The 18,399-nt window shown below is 41.0% G+C and overlaps 2 protein-coding genes across 4 annotated transcripts; both read left to right on the forward strand.

Moving 5' to 3' along the window:
* Positions 1-309: 309 nt before the first annotated feature.
* On the forward strand, positions 310-5,583 carry LOC308412389 (tripartite motif-containing protein 16-like). 3 transcript variants are annotated; one of them, XM_080906706.1, is made up of 3 exons: positions 310-643; positions 1,290-1,382; positions 3,273-5,583. In XM_080906706.1, the coding sequence occupies exon 3, from the start codon at positions 3,456-3,458 to the stop codon at positions 5,112-5,114; it is 1,659 nt and encodes a 552-aa protein (XP_080762832.1). In that variant the 5' UTR covers positions 310-643; positions 1,290-1,382; positions 3,273-3,455; the 3' UTR covers positions 5,115-5,583. The 3 variants fall into 3 exon arrangements, with proteins under 3 accessions (XP_080762832.1, XP_080762833.1, XP_080762834.1); XM_080906707.1 differs by lacking the exons at positions 310-643; positions 1,290-1,382 and adding an exon at positions 1,389-1,854; XM_080906708.1 differs by lacking the exons at positions 310-643; positions 1,290-1,382 and adding an exon at positions 1,868-2,287.
* Positions 5,584-8,948: 3,365 nt separating this feature from the next.
* On the forward strand, positions 8,949-17,372 carry LOC308383591 (E3 ubiquitin/ISG15 ligase TRIM25-like; the record flags this gene model as incomplete). The annotated part of the gene is made up of 2 exons (XM_080861634.1): positions 8,949-10,386; positions 15,675-17,372. The coding sequence occupies exons 1-2, from the start codon at positions 9,037-9,039 to the stop codon at positions 17,370-17,372; spliced, it is 3,048 nt and encodes a 1,015-aa protein (XP_080717760.1). The 5' UTR covers positions 8,949-9,036.
* Positions 17,373-18,399: the final 1,027 nt, after the last annotated feature.

Genomic DNA, 18,399 nt, shown 5'->3' on the forward strand with positions numbered 1-18,399 from the left:
CCCCTGAAAAACCTCACCAGACATTATGTTTTTGAGACCTGGGTGGAGATTCAGTTCAATTCAGTTTTCACTTCCATCATACAATGTGAAATCCTTTGGTTCCTAACATAGTACTCAGTTCATATCAGCTCAGATATCCAGCATGTGTTTTTTTTCCCTTTTCAGATCTGAAGTGTGTTCAAAGCATTGTTTTAATTTGTTTCAGATATAATGCCTATTTATGTCCTGTTTCATATGTAACATGAGTTCGCCTTCTGAGGCTGCACATTAAAATGTACTCTCAGCTATTTGTTCAAAAGTCACTAAAAACAAGTGAAATAGTGCAGCAAGGAAATCAGATGGACGAAATAAGATTCTATTTTGATCTGTTTGGATCTACTGAAGGATCCGGTGACTATTCCCTGTGGACACAGCTACTGCATGAACGGTATTAAAACCCTTCTGGGATGAAGAGAAGAAAATCTATAGCTGCCCTCAGTGCAGACAGACTTTCACATCGAGACATGTCCTGATGGAAAACACCATGTAAGCAGATTTAGTGGAGGAGCTGAAGAAGACTGGACTCCAAGCTGGACCTGAAGATGTGGCCTGTGATGTCTGCACTGGGAGAAAAATGAAAGCCTTCAAGTCCGGTTATGATGAGGTGATAAAGATGTTCTGCTATAGGAAAATATCTGCAGATGTGTTTACATTTTTATGTTGAATATTCTTTTTAAGATTTGCTACAAAAACTGAGGCAGGATTTAAATGGCTAGTTTTGATCTTTTTATCTATAATTTGTTAAATTTTAAATTCCTTCAAGTTTTTTGTAAACTGGAGTGTCCATTATGAATAATTGAATTATTTGCACTGGTAATAAATACAGTAAAATACATTCACGAATAACAAAAAGTTTTTTCGTTTTCAAATTTTTTAAAAATATAACCAAACAATACAACAATGCACCAAAATTTTCAGGACTGTGGATGATACAAAGTGCTGCTGTAACTGTGACAGGGTGGAAAACTACCCTTATAGCCCCTTAGCAGTACCAAAAGACTCCATACAGGTGTTATTCATAAGTTGATTTTGTACTAAAAGAGTTGACAGTAAAAAAAAAGGCACTCAGTTAATACAAATTCTTAAGCCTGAAAACAATGTAAATACACTGCGAAATTGTTTTAAATTGGTTATTTTTCATGTTGCATTAATGGTTGTCATTTGATTCAAGAGAACTGCGATCTGTACATCAGTAATCGGCTAGTAAGTCTTTTCTGGGATCGATTGGTAATGGCTTCTTTCTCTACCAGGGGGCTTTCGCGCGCTCTCTCCTCATTACAAAACTACTGCAGAAGAGAAGCATCTCAAAATCACCCTCGTCATTCTTTCCTCCGTGTTTTAAGGTAATGGTGGTCAAAACATGATATTTTATACTCTGTACGTTGTTGAGATATTTTATAGGTAGTCTTTCGTTATTTTGTGAGCTTCAGAAACATTTTATTATAGATTTTTAGTGGGTAGACCGCGGTTTTGAGCCTCAGTTGCACAATGGCCATTAAGCTAACGGCAGGAGCTACAAACGTTTCTATTGTTATCTATTTTGTACAGAAACATGTTCAGATACAAATAGTAAGCACTCAATTGTTATTTTTGGGTTATTAATTAGCTCTTTCTTCCACTGTGTGACATTGAGCAGTACGCAATGTGAATTACTTATGTTCATTTTTCATTGCATTAAACTACTGCATGAGAGAATCACTTGAAAATCACTCGTAATTTCCCCTCTGCTTTCAGGGGTGTAACATAACTGCGCAATACAGCTGCAGTGAGCAAAGCTTTGGATGTCCAGTTAAGAAATTAAAATACTAAAGCTAAGTAGGTGAAGCAAGCATGCAGTTAATGACTTTTTTACACCACAGTACACTTGGCATTAGGGCTGCCAAGATTAGTCGACTAGTCATTATTACGTCGTTTATCAAAATCGTAAACCACTAATTTAATAGTCGACGCGTCGTTTGAAGCTTTGTAAGATCCTGAAAGACAGGACTAAGCAGTAGGATTTAAGAGTGTAATAACGGACTGAAACAGAAGATGGCAGCAATGCATGTTCAAGCATGCCAGCTGCCGTTAAAGGCAAAAGAAGAAGAAGCAGTCTCCGGCATCGTAGCTCTGTCCAAATTCAGGGGCGGCATCCTTCGGAGGCCGCATTTGTAGGCCAAATGCGTTACAGCGACGCGACGAAGACTCCGACAAATGCGTCGTCCTTTTCCCCGGATTTGGAGGATGGGTCATGCTAGTGCAGTAAGCTGTGCGTCCAATGGATGCATGGTCTGATCAGTCAACTAATCGCAAAAATAATCGGTGACTAGTCGACGATCAAAATCATCATTTGTGGCAGCCCACTTGGCACTGGTCATTTGTATAATAATTCTTACATAATGAGTAAAACATGTTTGATTTATTGTAGACAGTTGTTCCCATGCTTATTTTGAGAAAAAGTCAACACGTGAGATTAGTTGTTTCAAGAAAAACTGCCATGGCTGCTGTACCCTCTACAAAATGCCTTGTTTAGATGAGTTAAGAGTGTAACAAATTCATCCTGTTTAATCCACAAGGGCAGGGGTGTCAAAGTCCTGAAACTTTTACATGTGTCCCTGCTGCAACACACCTGAATAAAATGAGTAGGTCATTAGCAAGAGTCTTGACTACATGCTGAGGTGGGAACCCCTAAACCTCAACATTTTTAACTTAACATTCAGCAATTATTTCAACTCAAAACGTTCAGTTATCAGCATTCACACTGCAGTTTCTTCAGAAAATGCATTTTCTAGTTTTAAATAAATGAAAGTGTTGGGAAAAAATGTACTTCAACAATAAAAATGCTTATATTGTGCCACGTTCATTCATGAGCTGCTATAACATGAATCTAATGGCTGAATTGTCACCTCAGTATGCAGTCAGGGCTCTTGCTAATTAATCTAATTTTATTGAGGTGTGTTGGAGCAGCGACACATGTAAAAGTTTCAGGACCTCAAGGACTGGAGTTTTGACACCTGTGCACAAGGGTGTAACCAGCGTTATCATGGAGCGCTTTATTATTATCTCAAAAGGTACTATACCAATAAAGTTTTACCTTACTTAAATCATCGCCACAAGGCATTTCGTATAGGCTAAGTTACTAGTTAACAAGGTTAGCTAGGTCACAGTTTTAACTGCATATTGTAAATCAAACATAACAAACCCTGGCACTGATGAAATAAGCATTTATGACTTGTTGTTGCCTCCCTTCACAGATGTGTCTGTATCAGGATGGGTCTAAACAACATGGTGTAAATGCAGTTGCTGGTGAGCCTCATTTCCTGTAGGAGGTGAACAAGAGCAGAGATCTGTTTCCCTTCAGAGCACAGAGGTTGTTTCTGTTCAGAGAAAGTCAAACTGTCTGACAGTCACTGAGAGACGGTGAAACGGCACAGCACATGAATCAAATGGATCAAACAAAATTCTGCTGTTCAGTCTGTTTGGATCTACTGAAGGATCCGGTGACTATTCCTTGTGGACACAGCTACTGCATGAACTGTATTAAAACCCACTGGGATGGAGAGGAAAACAGGAAAATCTACAGCTGCCCTCAGTGCCGGAGGACTTTCACAGCGAGGCCTGTCCTGGTGAAAAACACCATGTTAGCAGATTTAGTGGAGGAGCTGAAGAAGACTGGACTCCAAGCTGCTCCTGCTGATCACTGCTATGCTGGACCTGAAGATGTGGCCTGTGATGTCTGCACTGGAAGAAAAGTGAAAGCATTCAAGTCCTGTTTATTCTGTCTGGCATCTTACTGTGAGAAACACCTTCAGCGTCATTATGATGTGGCTCCATTAAAGAAACACAAGCTGGTGGAGCCCTCCAAGAAGCTCCAGGAGAACATCTGCTCTCGTCATGATGAGGTGATGAAGATGTTCTGCCGTACTGATCAGCAGAGTATCTGTTATCTCTGCTCTGTGGATGAACATAAAGGCCACGACACAGTCTCAGCTGCAGCAGAAAGGACTGAGAGGCAGAGAGAGCTGGAGGTGAGTCGACAAAACATCCAGCAGAGAATCCAGGACAGAGAGAAAGATGTGAAGCTGCTTCAACAGGAGGTGGAGGCCATCAATCAGTCTGCTGATCAAACAGTGGAGCACAGTGAGAAGATCTTCACTGAGCTGATCCATCTCATCCAGAAAAGAAGCTCTGATGTGAAGCAGCAGATCAGATCCCAGCAGGAAGCTGAAGCGAGTCGAGTCAAAGAGCTTCAGGAGAAGCTGGAGCAGGAGATCACTGAGCTGAAGAGGAAAGATGCTGAGCTGAAGCAGCTCTCACACACAGAGGATCACATCCAGTTTCTACACAACTACCCCTCACTGTCAGCACTCAGTGATTCTACAGACTCATCCAGCATCAATATCCGTCCTCTGAGCTACTTTGAGGATGTGACAGCAGCTGTGTCAGAGGTCAGAGATAAACTACAGGACATTCTGAGAGAGGAATGGACAAACATCTCACTGACAGTCACTGAAGTGGATGTTTTACTGTCAGATCCACCAGAGCCAAAGACCAGAGCTGGATTCTTAAAATATTCATGTGAAATCACACTGGATCCAAACACAGCATACAAAGAGCTGTTATTATCAGAGGGGAACAGAAAAGCAACCTTAATGAAACAAAAACATTATTCTGATCATCCAGACAGATTTACTTCGTATAAACAGGTCCTGAGTAGAGAGAGTCTAACTGGACGTTGTTACTGGGAGGTGGAGTGGAGAGGGAGAGTTGATGTAGCAGTCGCATACAAGAATATCAGCAGAACAGGGAGTGTGAATGAGTGTGTATTTGGATGTAATGACAAATCTTGGTCATTAGATTGTGACAACAACAGTTATACATTTTGGTACAACAACATCCAAACTCCTGTCTCAGGTCCTCGTTCCTCCAGAGTAGGAGTGTACCTGGATCACAGAGCAGGTATTTTGTCCTTCTACAGCGTCTCTGAAACCATGACTCTCCTCCACAGAGTCCAGACCACATTCACTCAGCCGCTCTATGCTGGACTGTTGGTTTACTATAGTGAAGATACTGCTGAGTTGATTAAAGTGAAATAGACTGAAGTCTTTCATATTGTGGGTTTAAATCTGTATTTTAGTTTCATTTTATTTTCTCTCCATCATTTCTGCACAGAGATCAGCTGTCAGTCAAACATTATGGGTGGTACCTCCACATCTTCTAGTTGTTCTCTTGATGTTTCTCAGTTTTTAAAGGAGATCTTTCCTGTGACTGTTTATGGAGGCTATCACTGCTCATCATCATTTTTGATTTACTAAAATATTTCTCCACATCAAAATGTAAACTTCTCTATCCTCTAAATGTTTCTGGAATATTTGTCTTGAAAAATGTCGACATTTCTCTTTGAGTATGGCAGACCATGTGTGTGTGTTTGTGTTTGTTTTTGTCAAAATCATCAAACAAATGAGGAAAAACTGTGATTTTTAATGAATGAATTCATATATTGTGTTGATGTTTTATTGTGTGAATAAACTGGAAGGTTTGACTATAAATCAAACTTTGAACAAAGTCTTTTCTTCTGTCTTCATTCCAGGATCTCACTCAAATCTGATGCAGAAAATATGAAACTAATCTGAGAGAATAACTGAAGCAGTTTTCCTCCTGAAGCATCACAAAGTTCAGAGTTCATGTTTAGAGCAGAAGATTCAGCAGTCGCTCTGTGACCTTTCAACTTTCTTCACTAAAACAGCTTCATTACAGAGAAACAAGTCACATTTTCTTCATGTTCTTAAGTCCTTTAAAATGTTTTTAATGGTCCTTGAATGCAGCATCAGTGTTACAGGTTGTGACTCCTGTGAACAAACTGACACAGTGTGATATTACACATATTTAAATCTGTCTTTACTGATGATGTTGAAGCTGCTGAAGGCTCAGTTACGTTTTGTCTTCCTGCAGGTTAACAAGTGAAATCTGAAAGTGATGCACAAGAGCTTCATCCTGCTAACAGGGATGTAGAGGAGGTTAAAGCACCTCAGCTCAGTTTGTCCACATGTTTTACATTCTGCCATGTTTTTAGGCTGAATAAAGCCTTTATCATAAAGTGCACTGTCATAGATCCTGGTAAACTGGATCAAAGCATCATTAGTTAGATTAAACTCCAAACTAAATAATTGACTAACACTGTATCAGCAAACACCATGGTTTAACATGAACAGTAAAAATCTCATAAAATGACTATGTGGACTCTCTTAATATGTTGTCTGTCATCTACAGCGCCTCTCTGGGGGTGATTGCAATAATACACGTCTTTTTTTCCACACCTTTTCTGGTCCCTGTAATTTCACTTTATTCCTGATGTTAACATTTTCATAGCACCTGTTAAAAATGTGACTGGCTGAGTCAAACTCTTTCATTTAGCTTGGCTCTCTAACTTTGCTAAATAAAGTTACAGATCCAAGCCTTTTATTCCTCTTGAACGAAAAAAAATCAACAGCTTTGTAAATGCACCATATGGGCCACATTTAAAACCACAGTATTACTCTTCATAACAAGAGAAAAATAGGTCAGTTTCAGCAGAACAACTACATCATGAAACAGTAATGGTGACGACAGAGCAGCTGGAGGCTGCTGTCATTTATTTGTATTCATGATCATTTTGTCTGAAGATCTCAACATGAAATGATTCGATCAGCTGCTGTGTCTCATTTCTTACCAGATGTTGACTCTGATGCACTTTTGTTTAATGCCGACTAAAAGCAGTGAAGAAGAGCTTCAGCCCTCAGACATTTCACTTTGGACAGAAGCCTCCATAAAAAGTGACTCAGACACAAAATAATAATAATGAAACTCCAAATTTAAAACCAGGACTTGTTAAAATTTATCACCCATGAGACTTAAGGACTCTTTGACCTCCAGCAGCATATTTTGAACTCGTGTTTTATGTCATTCTCTGGTCTTTTCTAACCAAGAAAATATGATAAACATTTAAAAAGCTTTCATCTACAACAGTGGTGAAAAATAACCACACCTCTGTCTTCATGAACAAATTAGTGTGTGAGGTCAGAGGGCCACATCCATCAGCATCATTGGAGTTTCAGGGTCTCATCTGGTGGGTCTACAGTTTGTTAATGTGTGTTCTGACAAAAAGATCACTTTCATGTTCCTAAAGAGGACACGTACACTTTATGTGCTTATTTTGTACTCTCTTTATTTTCTCTATGCTTTTAAAAGTGTCACATAAACAGAATTTCCAGTTTTTCTATTTTTCATATATTTAATCTTTCCCTTTAACAACCAATGTAAATTCATTAGTGCTTTGACAGCACAGACTGGAGTGTTTTTGAGGCCACAGCTACAGACCTGATGATCTCACCGGTGCTGTAACATCTTCCATCAGTTTCTGCGCCAAGTTTTCAGGTAACGACCCTGCATCAATGTGGAGAGGACTGCAGGATATCACCAACCACAGGAGACCATCCCCCCACACCAGGGAGAACAATCAACTGGTCAAAGACCTGAATGTTTTCCTGCAGGTTTAACGATCACATCTTCACACCCCTCACCCTCTCCAACCACATCACACACCACTTCCCACCACCACCCACCCCTCCTTACTGACTCACCATCTACACTGTGAAGAAGATGTGAGGTAACTCTTCAGCAGACAAAACACAGGTAACAGACAGTGAGTCACCCTCCTGCCCCAAAGTCTGAGCTGACCAGCTGGCTCCCATCATCACACAGATCTTCAGCAGATCCCTGGACCTGTGTGAAGTCCCCTCCTGCTTCAAGCACTCCACAATCATCGCGGTCTAAAAAAAAAAAAAAAACCCTCTGTCACTGAGTTAAATGACTACAGACCTGTCGCCCTGTAGGACATCACAGCCCCCACTACCAGACCCCCGGCAGGATGCTTACTGGTCAAACACTTAAGCAGATATATATGTATGTCATCAAGTTATATTCTCAAGTTCTGTATTCATAATAACCAGTTATCCATCCCTTATTTACTCCATTATTTATTCCAGTATCTTTGTACACATAAATATGTTATACATGTTGTTGCTGTCTGTTCGTTTTTTCTGATAAGTTTACTGAAAAGCAAAGAAACAGAACCCATTTCCTTGGATGTGTGCGCAGAATCAGAAAGACTTTATTTATCCCCAAGGGGCAATTAAGATACAACAGAGCAGCATGGCGTTGAAGATAAGGGCAGGGCAGATACAGGCAATAAGAGTGAGATAATAAATACACAGAATATACAGTATACACAGTTTTAAAATTACACAGTTTTAAAATTAAAGTGACTGAATAGCTGAATAAATAACTGAGTGACTAAACGTGAGTAAAGTGTCAGCAGCACAAAAAGAGTGTAGTGTAGTTTATGTTTCTGGTGTGGGAAATCGTCTTATCGGCTGGAGTTAAAAAGCAGGGTGGCTCTCCTCCTCTCGGTCCTGCAGGAAATGCAGCGGAGGCTTCGCTCAGAGAGGAGCCGCTGAAATGCGGGGTGAAGAATGTGAGAGGGGTCGTTGATGATTGGGCTGCCCGTCTAAGGGCCTGTTGGCTGAAAAACTGCCAGAGTTCTGACAGACAGGCCAACTTTGTCACAGGTTTTTGGCACATACATGGTAATAAAGATGATTCTGATTTTATAACTTTAAAATCATTTGTCTTTCCTCTTCCTCCGTCAGCCTTTTTTTTAATATTTCAGTTTTACAGTAAAAAATAAATTAAACATCTCTTTTCACGATGTGAATTCTATTTTCATTTTATCTTCAAATGAAACTGCCACTTTAAGACAACCCGTTCCCGCTCTAACTGCGCATGCTCTGCGCATGCTCGTCTTCACGCTCTCCCCGTCGCCGATCTACAAGTGTGAGGATGGGTGTAACCAGCGCGTGACTGCGTGAGCTGAAAGGTTCCATTCAAACGCAGATCTGCGGCTAAACAGAAACCAGAGGAGGAGGGTTTGGTTTGAATCGGAGCGCACACACGTGTTTCTGTCCACACTTACGGGGAGAAATGGCAGAGAAAGGCGTCCTTCTGGATAAAAAGACCTGTTGTTTGATCTGTTTGGATTTGTTAAAGGATCCGGTGACTGTTTCCTGTGGTCACAGCTACTGTACCAACTGCATTAATTCCCACTGGGATAAGGAGGACAGGAATGCCACCTACAGCTGCCCAAAGTGCAGGAAGTCCTTCACAGCGCGGCCTGACCTGGCAGCAAACACCACGTTAGAAGAGTTGGTGGAGGAGCTGAAGAACAGTGGACTTAATGTGGGAATGAACGGTGACGGTCAGACCGAGCTGGGGTCAAGCAGGCAAAAAATCAAGCAGAGAATCGAGACCAGACAAAAGGACGTGAAGCTGCTTAAGCTGGAGGTGGAGAAAATCAATCTCTCTGCAGATAAAGCCCTGAAGGAGAGCAGGAGCGTTTTTGATCAACTCACCCAGCAGATCAAAAAAAGAAGCTTTGATGTGATGTATCGGATCAGATCCCTGCAGAAAGCCGAACAGAATCGAATCAAAGAGCTTCAGCAGGAGCTGGAGCAGGAGATCACTGACCTGAAAAGGAAAGATGCTGAACTGGAGGAGCTCTCACACACAGAGGATCACAACCAGTTTCTGCATCGCCTTCCTTCATTCACTCATCCACCTACAGAGTTACCCAGAACCAAAATCCTTCCTCTGAGCTTCTTTGGGGAGGTGACAGCAGCTGTGTCCAAGCTCAGAGCTAAAGTACAGGACATCCTGAGGGACACCTGGGTGGATGTTTCACCCGTGGTTGATGTAAACCCACAAACAGAGCCAAAGTCCAGAGCTGACTTCTTAAAATATTCATTCCAAATCACGCTGGATCCCAACACCGTAAACACACAGCTGTCATTATCAGAGGGGAACAGGAGAGCGACATTAATGAGAGAGGAGCAGTCTTATCCTACTCACCTGGACAGATTCATTAGGTGGAGGCAGGTCCTGAGTAACCAGAGCCTGACCGGCCGTCGTTACTGGGAGGTGGAGTGGTGCAGGAAGAGAGTCACAGTGGCGCTGGCATACAAAGATATCAGCAGAGAGGGGTCCATGAACGAGTGCGCGTTTGGATTCAACGACAAGTCCTGGGCGCTGGAGTGTAATTGCAGCAGCAGCTACAAATTCATACACAACAGCGTGAAAACAGCCGTCTCGGGCCCGTGGACGTCCCGGCTCGGAGTGTACCTGGATCACAGTGCAGGTGTCCTGGCTTTCTACAGCGTCTCTGAAAGCATGACTCTCCTCCACAGAGTTCAGACCGCATTCAATCAGCCGCTCTATGCTGGACTTTGGTTCAGTGGATATCACAGAGCCACTGCAGAGTTCATTGAGCTCGGAGCATAAATGAGACGACCTGCAAGATTATTTTTTTTCTTTTTATCATCATTGTTACATTTCAAGAATAAGAAGTGGTATTCAAGACTTGCAAGTATCTAGAGACACAGTATTCTATGACAACAGTGACTTTTTATTTCACCTCCTCCTCCACACCATCATCATCATCACCTATGACCTTTTAGTCTTTGTTTTGTTTTTTTGGTAGCTGAAGAGTTTAGGAAATGCTGTTTAGACTTATTATGTAAAACAGAGTAAAGTACAAAGTAGATTTACTCACGGCAGTAAAATAATGCCTGAATCTGCTATATTTTTATATATGATGTTATTAGAGTCCTGAAACTGATGCATCCAAGTGGAAGCAGCAATTTAATTTGTGTCTCAGTGGTTTGATCTGCTTTATGTAGAGTTAGATTTTCAGTGGGTTTGCAAAGAGAAACAAATGGATGAGAGGAAATTTAAAACAGTTCTGATGCCAGATTTTCGTTTCGTGTTTTGTACGGTTATATAATCTCTGTGGATCATTTGATAACTTTAAATGTCTTTGTTCCTACTTGGAGTTATTGGAGCTTTTCATGTTTTTAATATGACTTCGTATGTAAATTGTTCCAGACCTGCAGCTAAGATACTCGAGTATCTTCAAATATGAAGCTGAGTATTACTTCCATACTTTCCTCCACTGCTGATGACCTTGTTACCTGCTGCTCCCTGTTAATGATCAGCCTCAGTTCTGATAGTAAACTGTTGGCTCTCGTTCTGTCAGGTTGTTGCTCAGTGACGTCTTGTTTTCATTTTCAAATGTCTTCTTTTAACTCTTTGCTTTTGTTTCTGGTTTGTGTCCTCGAATTTTACAATTAAATTTTAAATGCATCACGTGTGTTTCATCATTGGATGTTTATAGTTGTGACTCTTTGATTTGCTGTGTTGCTCTTAAGCAGTATATGTTTACAATAAGTTAGTATCATAGTATACCACACAATATAAGTACTTTTGTTTAACTGAAGTTATCACTCTCACTGTTCAGGTGATGTTTCTCATGTAAAGATGGAAATAAACACAGATGGAAACACTGAGTCAGAGTGTTGCTGCTGGTCAGTCAGTATATTAACAGAACATGGTTCATAAAACTGCTCCTACAACTGTTTTTGAGTCATCTTTAAAGACGCTTGTCTTTATTGTTCTGTTTTTTGTGGTTCGGCACTTTATAGTGAGCCAGTTTTTTAACTTAAAGATACTTTGTGAATTTAATTCAGTCATTCGGCTACTGAAAATCAAGAAAGTCTCCTCTTTAAGTTTAAAGACTTTAAAGTCTCCTCTTTAAATCCCTCCATTTTTCTGACTGTCTGGACTCTCAATCCAGAATAAGTAAGTTGTTATACGGTGTTGAGGACAATGTACAGATCCTGAGAAACAGACAGGCTGTTTGACAAAAGGAAGGAGGCCATTTGTGTTCAAGTAGAGAAACTATCGCTCTGTAGAGGAGGAGGGCAATAAGTGCTGTTCTTTCATCACTTCCCAGCAGTTTAAAACACCCACAGGCCTCATCATGTGATGTTATTTGTGCTTTGTGTTTTTTTTGCCCGCATGATGCCACATCGAGGACATCTCGTTGTCATGGATGTGGGACTGGATTTATGACAACCGAGGGCTCATCTTACAGTGTCTCACAGATTCAGTGCAAGAGGATCACACAATGCATTTTTATTCATTAGATAGAAGATAGAAGTTTGCTGAACATTTTAAATAATTTAAACAAACTGGTGTTTTGTGTAAAATTACAGTAGGATGCAAAAGTTTGGGCAACCTTGTTAATAGTCATTATTTTTCCTGTATAAATCGTTGGATGTTACAATAAAAAACATCAGTTAAATATATCATATAGGAGACACACACAGTGATATTTGAAAAGTGAAATGAAGTTTATTGGATTTACAGAAAGTGTGCAATAAATGTTTAAACAAAATCAGGCAGGTGCATAAATTTGGACACCACATTTTTTGCAGAAATTACAGCCTCTAAACGCTTCCTGTAGGTTCCAATGAGAGTCTGGATTGTGGTTGAAAGGTATTTTGGACCATTCCTCTTTACTAAACATCTCTAGTTCATTCAGGTTTGATGGCTTCCGAGCATGGACAGCTCTCTTTAACTCACACCCCAGATTTTCAGTAATTTTCAGGTCTGGGGACTGAGATGGCCATTCCAGAACGTTGTACTTGTTCCTCTGCATGAAAGCCTTAGTGGATTTTGAGTAGTGGTTCGGGTCGTTGTCTTGTTGAAAAATCCAGCTTTGTCACTGATTCCTGGATATTGGTCTCCAGGATCTGCTGATACTGAGTGGAATCCATGTGTCCCTCAACTTTGACAAGATTCCCAGTCCCTGCACTGGCCACGCAGCCCCACAGCATGATGGAGCCACCACCATATTTTACTGTAGGTAGCAGGTGTTTTTCTTGGACTGCTGTGTTCTTTTTCCTCCATACATAACATCCCTTGTTATGCCCAAATAGCTCATTTTTAGTTTGATCAGCCCACAGCACCTTATTCCAGAATGAAGCTGGCTTGTCCAAATGTGCTTTAGCAAACCTCAATCGGCTCTGTTTGTGCTGTGGGCGGAGCAAAGGCTTCCTCTGCATCACTCTTGCATACAGCATCTCCTTGTGTAAAGTGCCTGAAATGGTTGAACGATGCACAGTGACTCCATCTGCTGCAAGATGATGTTGTAGGTCTTTGGTGCTGGTCTGTGTGTTGACTCGGAATGTTCTCACCAATCGTCGCTTCTGTCTATCCGAGATTTTTCTTGTTCTGCCACTTCGAGCCTTAACTTGAACTGAGCCTGTGGTCTTTCATTTTCTCAGTATGTTCCTAACTGTGGAAACGGACAGCTTAAATCTCTGAGACAACTTTCTGTGTCCTTCCCCTAAACCATGATGGTGAACAGTCTTTGTCTTCAGGTCATTGGAGAGTTGTTTTGAGACCCCCATGTTGCTACTCTTCAGAGAAAATTAAAAGAGGGAAACTTACAGTTTGCCCCCCTTAAATACTCTTTCTCATTATTGGATTCACCTGTAAATGTAGGTCAGGGGTCACTGAGCTTACTAAGCCAATTTGAGTTCCAATAATTAGTTCTAAAGGTTTTGGAATCAATAAAATGACAACAGTGCCAAAATTTATGCACCTGCCTGACTTTGTTTAAACATTTATTGCACACTTTCTGTAAATCCATTAAACTTCATTTCACTTCTCAAATATCACTGTGTGTGTCTCCTATATGATATATTTAACTGATGTTTTTTATTGTAACAACCAACGATTTATACAGAAAAATAATGACTATTAACAAGGTTGCCCAAACTTTTGCATCCCACTGTATCAAAGTTTAACTGGGTCAAACGTATTGCTGCATGCTCCTGCAAATCACACAAACACATCAGACAAACACAAACATTGCCTTCCTTAAATGCCATTTGTATCTCTGTCAGAATCATTCTTTAGAGCCTCCCTTCACAGATGTGTTTGATCAGGATGGGTCTAAACAGCATTTCCTGTAGGAGGTGAACAAGAGCAGAGATCTTGAAGAACTGAAGCATCCAGTGACTATTCCCTGTGGACACAGCTACTCCATGAACTGTATTAAAAGCTTCTGGGATGAAGAGGAAAAGAAGAAAATCTACAGCTGCCCTCAGTGCAGACAGACTTTCACAGCGAGGCCTGTCCTGATGAAAAGCACCATGTTAGCAGATTTAGTGGAGGAGTTGAAGAAGACTGGACTCCAAGCTGCTCCTGCTGATCACTGCTATGCTGGACCTGAAGATGTGGCCTGTGATGTCTGCACTGGAAGAAAAATCAAAGCCTTCAAGTCCTGTCTGGCATTTTTGATCTCTTACTGTGAGAAACAGGAGGTGGAGGCCATCAATCAGTCTGCTGATCAAACAGTGGAGCACAGTGAGAAGATCTTCACTGAGCTGATCCATCTCATCCAGAAAAGAAGCTCTGATGTGAAGCAGCAGATGATACCAATATTAAACACAAACACTGGGTCTAATGACCCAGGACCATGACGACATCAAAGTTTAGATTTGTGTTAAATAAACAAAATACATATCAAATATCTGGTGTAATGCTTCTCATACAGTCTTCTCATCTAAAAATGAGTTTGATTTGTTACAGTGTGACTGTACAGTTGTACCAATGCCTCATTCTCAAAGTGTGGGAAAGAACTTGGATGAAGATGTTTCTAAATATAAAGTTTGGTCTTTATTCATTGAAACGCAATGTTTTTGCTTAGGTTTTAAAAAAAAAATTTTTTTTTAAAAATCCCCTGGTGTTGCTTGCTGAATGTTACAGCTCCAACAAGTCCAACAACCAAAGTGTAACTAGGTCACTGTTGTTATTGCATGACATGAAGAAAACATAGCACACCCTGCCTGTCACAGATAAAGCTCTTTATGACTCTGTGTTACATTCCCTTTACAGACAAGTTTGTTTAAGCCTGTATTGAAAATGCATGGTGTTTACATAGTTGCTAAAGAGCCTCATTTTGTGTAAGAGGTCAACAGGAGCCGTGTCTCATTCACAAAGTGCAGGAAGGAACTAACATTGAAACGATTTAAAATTTAAAGTGTGACCTTAATTCATTATAGCTTCATTAATTTTGATAAAGATTTTAAAAACGTAACAAATACAAAGTCCCTGGTTGTTACATTCCAAATGTCAAATCTCCAGGTCCATCTATCAAAGATTAACTAGGTCGCAGTTGTTACAGCACACTGTAATGCAAACATAACACACCCTGAAAACAGTGCCTCGTGATTTTATGACTTGTGGTACCTACCATTTACGGACCAATCTGTATTAGGGTGTATCTAAAATTTATGGTGTATGTGCAGTAAGTCTCATTTCCTTTAAGATGTGAACACGAGTAGCAATTTTTTTTTGCTACGGAATTCAGAAAGTGTCAGTCAGTGAGGGCAAAGCTGCACAGCAAGGAGATCGGAAAACTCAAATAACATTTTGAATTCTACAAAACTTTGGATAGAACAGAGTGTGTCTGTGACTGCACAATAGAACTGCAGCCATACCCTGGCTCTTATAAACAACTCATTGTCACTCTGCCAAGATATTTTTAGTGCCTCCCTTCACAGATGTGTCTGTATCAGGATGGGTCTAAACAACATGGTGTAAATGCAGTTGCTGGTGAGCCTCATTTCCTGTAGGAGGTGAACAAGAGCAGAGATCTGTTTCCCTTCAGAGCACAGAGGTTGTTTCTGTTCAGAGAAAGTCAAACTGTCTGACAGTCACTGAGAGACGGTGAAACGGCACAGCACATGAATCAAATGGACCAAATAAAATTCTGCTGTTCAGTCTGTTTGGATCTACTGAAGGATCCGGTGACTATTCCCTGTGGACACAACTACTGCATGAACTGTATTAAAACCCACTGGGATGGAGAGGAAAAGAAGAAAATCTACAGCTGCCCTCAGTGCAGACAGACTTTCACACCGAGGCCTGCCCTGGTGAAAAACACCATGTTAGCAGAATTAGTGGAGGAGCTGAAGAAGACTGGACTCCAAGCTGCTCCTGCTGATCACTGCTATGCTGGACCTGAAGATGTGCCCTGTGATGTCTGCACTGGAAGAAAAATCAAAGCCTTCAAGTCCTGTTTATTCTGTCTGGCATCTTTCTGTAAGGAACACCTTCAGCCTCATTATGATGTGGTTCCATTAAAGAAACACAAGCTAATGGAACCATCCAAGAAGCTCCAGGACAACATCTGCTCTCGTCATGATGAGGTGAAGAAAATGTTCTGCCGTACTGATCAGCAGATTATCTGTTATCTCTGCTCTGTGGATGAACATAAAGGCCACGACACAGTCTCAGCTGCAGCAGAAAGGACTGAGAGGCAGAGAGAGCTGGAGGTGAGTCGACAAAACATCCAGCAGAGAATCCAGGACAGAGAGAAAGATGTGAAGCTGCTTCAACAGGAGGTGGAGGCCATCAATCAGTCTGCTGATCAAACAGTGGAGCACAGTGAGAAGATCTTCACTGAGCTGATCCATCTCATCCAGAAAAGAAGCTCTGATGTGAAGCAGCAGATCAGATCCCAGCAGGAAACTGAAGTGAGTCGAGTCAAAGAGCTTCAGGAGAAGCTGGAGCAGGAGATCACTGAGCTGAAGAGGAAAGATGCTGAGCTGAAGCAGCTCTCACACACAGAGGATCACATCCAGTTTCTACACAACTACCCCTCACTGTCAGCACTCAGTGAGTCTACAGACTCATCCAGCATCAATATCCGTCCTCTGAGCTACTTTGAGGATGTGACAGCAGCTGTGTCAGAGGTCAGAGATAAACTACAGGACATTCTGAGAGACGAATGGACAAACATCTCACTGACAGTCACTGAAGTGGATGTTTTACTGTCAGATCCACCAGAGCCAAAGACCAGAGCTGGATTCTTAAAATATTCATGTGAAATCACACTGGATCCAAACACAGCAAACAAACAGCTGTTATTATCAGAGGGGAACAGAAAAGCAACATTTATGGAACAACAACAGTCTTATTCTGATCATCCAGACAGATTCACTGTACGATATCAGGTCCTGAGTAGAGAGAGTCTGACTGGACGTTGTTACTGGGAGGTGGAGTGGAGAGGGAGAGGAGGTTATGTAGTAGTTTCGTATAAGAATATTATCAGAGAAGATTGTGGGAATGAATCTAAATTTGGACATAATGACAAATCTTGGGCATTAAATTGTTATCAAAACCGTTATAAATTGTGGTACAACAACATCCAAACTCCTGTCTCAGGTCCTCGTTCCTCCAGAGTAGGAGTGTACCTGGATCACAGAGCAGGTATTTTGTCCTTCTACAGCGTCTCTGAAACCATGACTCTCCTCCACAGAGTCCAGACCACATTCACTCAGCCGCTCTATGCTGGACTTTGGCTTTACTGCAATTTTGGAGACACTGCTGAGTTCATTAAACTCAAGTAGAATGAAGTATTTTGGTATTGTCTAATATTGTTGTATTTTACTTTTATACAATGGTGACATGCTTGAATCCCTGTTGGATTCTGAAATCACATATCCGGATGTTTGCACTCATGGAGATTCTGCTAGTTTTATTAAACTGAAATAGATCAAAATCTTTCATATTGTTCTGCTTTTTAATCTATAATATATCGTTATTGTTTTTTCTCTCCATGCTGGTTGTGGCATTTCTCAACACCACAGAGATCAGCTGTCAGTCAAACAAAACAAACAGTTTTTGTTTGTTTTGGGGTTGTTTGTTAAGACTGTCACAGTCCTGCGTCTGCCACCCAGTGTTTTGAGTTTTGTACTATTATTGATTTTTGGTTTTGGTTTTCAGTATTATTTTCGGTGCTCTGCTTCTGTGTCTCAGGCTCTTCGTTCCCGGGGTTCAGGTTTTCATAACGTTTACTACCTTCCTCATGTTCTTTTAGTTAGTTTATCCCAGTTCAGGTTCTGTCTGTCTAAGACTTTGTTTGGATTTTGCCTTTCACTTTAAATAAATTCACTCACAGCTGCGCTGTTGTCAGTGCCTCTTCTCTCCACATGGTTGCCTGGCTAACCGTGACATAGACAGTTTGGGTTTTGGGGGTTATGATTTTTTTTTAAGTTAGTTCAAAAGTGTTTTATGACATTTAGTTTTTACACATCTTCCTGCAGGTTGACAACTAAAGTCTGTGAACTGAGGTCAACACAAGAGGGCGCCTTCATCCTGCTAACAGAGGAGCTGGGAACTCACACAAGTGCAGGAAGATGAAGTTTGGAGCACTTTGGCAACAGTGGAAATAAAAACTCCCTTTTAAAGCAAAGAAACCTCCAGCAGAACCAGGCTCTGCAGTGCCCAGTTGGGACTGAGGGAGGAGGACATGATAAACACACCCACCCACTCCACCATGCCATGTTATATTCTTCACTTCTATTGTGCACTTTTTCACCCAGAACGTTAGACTCACGTGCAGTTTCCACATGTAAAAAATAATTAAAAATCTGA

This window comes from Rhamphochromis sp. 'chilingali' (assembly GCF_963969265.1).
Source record: "Rhamphochromis sp. 'chilingali' genome assembly, chromosome: 16".
Classification (NCBI taxonomy): Eukaryota; Metazoa; Chordata; class Actinopteri; order Cichliformes; family Cichlidae; genus Rhamphochromis; species Rhamphochromis sp. 'chilingali'.